The following is a 4,189-nucleotide window of genomic DNA, read 5'->3' as shown; positions in this document are numbered from 1 at the left end:
CAGGAGAACCTCCGCGCGCCACCGTCGTCGTCGGCGCGGCCACCACAAGACGGTGGCGAAAAAGGTAAGGTTAAATCCTTTTTTTTGTTTTCCTTTTTATATATTATCTACGTTATATATATATGTATATATGCATTAGTCTGTCAATATATTCGAAAAGATAAAAAAGGGTAAAAAATAAATGAAAAAGCGAAAATAATAACACGATCACCTTAGGTTATTAACCTCTTCCCTCGATTTGGACTGTTTATGCTTTCTGATATTGCTAGGATTTCTATTCTTGCTTTGGATTTTTTAAGATCCAATATTGTTTTTCATTCCAAAACCGAAAAAAAAATCCCCCTTTTCTTTTTTGATTCGGCCTTATATATAGCCATTACATGTTTTTCTCTTTTAATATTTTGTCTATTCTCCTATTGTTGTCGCAGGCAAGCGGTAGTGGAGCAGAGGCCACTTGCAGGCGTCGGTGGTGGAGCAGAGGGGTGGGGAGCATGTGCTGACGGCTAGGGTTTCTTGGAGGAGTTTAGGAGGGTGGGCTAGGGCTGAGTTAGGGGTTGGTTTGTAATTGGGTTTAGTGGGTTTTGAGTATTGGGCCCAAAATTGGGCTTGTACATAGTTGATTTTTAAATTATTTTATAGATGCTTAATTGATTGTTAATTGTTTAAGCTTAAAATTATTAAAATATTATAAAATTTTAGAAAATGATAAAAATTTATGAAATATTATAAAATAATAAAAATTATTAGAAAAATTAATTACATGTTATAAAATATTATTAATACATTATGAAATATATGAAAGAATAATAAAATTGTTAGAACTTGTAGAAAATTATTAAAAGACATATAAAAAAGCTATAAAAGTTCTAGAAATTTGAATAAAATTTGTCAAAAGGATCAAAAAATTCAAAATTATAAGTTATTAATATGTTATTCTAAAATTATAAAAAATATTACAAAAATGCAAAAAAAAAAAAGTATAGAGAGATGAACAAGGGGTTTGAGTGACAAATGAATCTACTGTAGACTTATCATAGTGATAAATAATGATTTTGGGTGAGGAAAAGTGATGAGAAAGAAATTGATAAGGATCGAGGTATGTTGCAGGGCAACGTGAAAAACCAAAAGTAGTATTTTTTTAAAAAATTATTAGAAATTACTAAAAATAATATTAAAAAATTTAGAAAATTATTTGAAAAATAACAAGTTGTTAAATATTATAATAAATTACTGCTACTTTGATAAATTTTATAATTTTAATTTTTAATTATTTAATAATTTTATATTTTCATGTGAAACACCTTGTCAACTATAACGTCATTGCTTAACAGTCCATCAAGAGCTTTGACATAGTTATATTTCAAGGACTCGATGGTTAACTTTCGATTAGAAACTCAATTATTTACATTTATTGATTAGGGACTTAAATGATTCCTTAATTATTTTATGAAGACTTGTTTACCTTTAAGCCTTTATAATGTTATCCGTTACATGTAAAATTTTAATTTTGATTATACAAATTTGAAAAACAAACCATTTATTTTTATCTTGTTTTAAAATTGTTTGTATATGCAATAAATGGACATAAATTTATATCACATTGATAAGGTTCTACGGATTTGTTAAAACATAATTTAAAATCAAAGTTTCATATACATAATCATAGAAAGACCCTCCAATGGCCAAAGTTATGCTAATTATACGAATTTTGTGAACATCTTCAGCAGCAAATTATTCTTCCTTTGCCCACGAAAGTTGAGAGATGCTATAAAAACAAGAGCCAAAACCCTTGGCCTGCAGCATCCTGAAATCAGTCCTCAATATCTAAATATTTCATATTTGATGTGTTCTTGCTAATAACTAGACCCGACAATTCATGTTAATTAGACTCGAGCGTAAGTGTGGGTTATGGGTATGTCTGGCAAAAGTTATTTTCCAAGTTTTCCCCATGTATTAGGAGCGTTCTTGGAAGGTCACATCTCTCTACCTATGTCTAAATATGCATCGAACATGAGTACTTGAAGAAAAATGATGAATCAAAGCATCATAGCTTTAGCACTCCATTACTTATTTTCATCATAAAACGATTCCGAACTTTAAGAAAAGGAAAAAGTGGTACACCAACACTCACGCGCGCCCACACAGATATATATAAACATAGTTTTTATTTGCAAAACTAAGAAAATGAGATCGCTCAACTACTTAAAAAGATTTTGGAATGAAGATTATGATTTGTGGTTTGAGCTTTTGATATAAAGCTCATAACAACAACACTAGCATTAAACACAAAATTCATACCTAAGCTTTACAGCAATAACGTTTCCTTGTCCTCGAATTACAACAGTCGGCATAGCAGCATCATTTGTGACACTTCAAACTGAGAAATAAGGAAACATGTGCATGATAGTTAAAACAGAATTAATTAGATTGCTTGAAAAACAAGTAAGCTAGCATTTACCTCCGCTTATCCAAAGAGTCTTCAAGAAGAATCATTGCCTCTTAACCATTGTATTGCATGGTACAACTTCCGTCGATGGCCGACTGCAAATATACCCATCTCCTTGAGATCATCTGGTGTCAACAGAGGCAGACTTTCCTCATCGACCTCGTGCATTTCAAATATACCAGCATACCTGCCAAATCCAAGGTCCTCCAACCATCCTCGGACACTAGTTGTGTCATTATGCGTATATATTGTTTGGTCCCATGCATCATCAGATTTAAGAAACACATTGTTTCCTTCATAAAAAGCATCCTTCCAACTGTCATAACCAGGTTCATACAAATTATATTCACAAGCATCTTTACTGTTAGCTGATGTTTCATGATCCAATATGTCTTGGAAAACATTATCAGGGCAATAACCAGCAAAAGCATTTGATCCGATTCCCGTTAACTCTTTCTCACCATGCTCCTTTCTATCTTCACCAGTAAACCGAGGACTAAGTTTAGAACTCCGACTCCAAGCACTACCGAACAAGCAATTATTGCCCTCCCTACTCTGCCCTCGCCGTTTCATGACCCTACTCTTTCTGGTTACGGTACCAAAAATTAAACCAGACTTCATCATGTGAATTTCATCAGCACCAACCGAATCGAAACCTGATTTCGAAGAATTCGGGTTCTTGTTCTCTGTGTTGTGTTGGGAATCAGCCGATATGAAGAAATCTGGAGAAATTCCCTTTGAAGAAAACTCAACAACAGTATCAAGTTCATTGTGTTGAGAGTAGAGAGAATCAGGTTTCCATGTTTTGTGAACCAGATTTTCCTTAGTTTTCTGAGAAAACACACATGCAAAAGCAGCAGACACATCTCCAATTTCCCCTAACGTAACGTTCGGTCGCCTTTGCCTTTTTGAATTCACGCTTAAAGCCAACATTTTACACCAATTTCTACCTTCTTTTTTTTTCCTTATCGAACCCTAATAACAACAAAGCAAAATCCCACAAAATTAAACCTCAAAATCAGCTAAAAATTTCAAAAATTTTGCAGCAGATACACAAAATCCAAATAAAATATCACCCAAAAACAACAATTAATCTTCCTAAAACAATCTAAAGATCCTTACAAGTACAATTTACATCAACGTCAGTAAACAAACAAAAAGAAGAAAGCAGAAGTAGATAAGGAAAAAGTGAAGAAGTGAACCTGGAAAGGGAGTAGCAGTAGTGGCACAAGAAATTGAATATTTGCATGTTTCCAAAATTAGAATATTTGGTGGGCTACTTACCTAAGTAGGCTGCTGAATAATTACAAACTAGAAAGTGAATGTTAGTTCTGATTTCTTTTATTGGGCAAGCAATCAAAGATCAAAACTTTAAATTTGACTGTCTAAAGCGGTCATGTTATAAGAGGAAGTTTGTATTCATACTTCGAAAAAATCGACAGTTCGGAAAAAATATTAATTTAAAAAATATTTCGAGTAAAAAAAATGAGGTTTTTTTTTTAAACCGGCCAAGTTTTGTGTTTTTTTTTAGCTTAGTTTGATTGAATTTGTAAAAACTATTATTATGTTTTGTTGTTTTATTGTCAATTTACTATTATATTATTATTATTTTGTTATTATTATTTAGATATTATATAATTATTATTTTAAAGAAATTTATTTATTAAGTTGTACATATTTTAGTATTATTTAAATACAAATATTTTTAAAATTCATTTTAATTTGTTAAAAATATTTATTTTA

General features: G+C 31.5%; 1 protein-coding gene across 3 annotated transcripts; it reads right to left on the bottom strand.

The window, feature by feature from the left end:
- Window positions 1-1,589: 1,589 nt before the first annotated feature.
- Window positions 1,590-3,841, bottom strand: LOC108482035 (uncharacterized). 3 transcript variants are annotated; one of them, XR_001870809.2, is made up of 4 exons: window positions 3,649-3,841; window positions 2,459-3,421; window positions 2,299-2,377; window positions 1,590-1,804 (listed from the first exon to the last, which is right to left on the bottom strand). XR_001870809.2 is itself a non-coding variant. In XM_017785141.2 (3 exons), the coding sequence occupies exon 2, from the start codon at window positions 3,377-3,379 to the stop codon at window positions 2,480-2,482; it is 900 nt and encodes a 299-aa protein (XP_017640630.1). In that variant the 5' UTR covers window positions 3,380-3,421; window positions 3,649-3,841; the 3' UTR covers window positions 2,052-2,377; window positions 2,459-2,479. The 3 variants fall into 3 exon arrangements, 1 of the variants encoding a protein (XP_017640630.1); XR_001870810.2 differs by having other exon boundaries at window positions 1,590-1,794; XM_017785141.2 differs by lacking the exon at window positions 1,590-1,804 and having other exon boundaries at window positions 2,052-2,377.
- Between the last annotated feature and the right edge of the window lie 348 nt (window positions 3,842-4,189).

This window comes from Gossypium arboreum, chromosome 1 (genome assembly GCF_025698485.1).
Source record: "Gossypium arboreum isolate Shixiya-1 chromosome 1, ASM2569848v2, whole genome shotgun sequence".
NCBI classification, from domain to species: domain Eukaryota; kingdom Viridiplantae; phylum Streptophyta; class Magnoliopsida; order Malvales; family Malvaceae; genus Gossypium; species Gossypium arboreum.
Note: the sequence above shows the minus strand (reverse complement) of the source record. Positions and strands in the feature narration are given on the sequence as shown.

Bases quoted from the DNA above. Each gene is read 5' to 3' on its own strand.
- LOC108482035 (XM_017785141.2), bottom strand. From the start codon at position 3,379: ATGTTGGCTTTAAGCGTGAATTCAAAAAGGCAAAGGCGACCGAACGTT.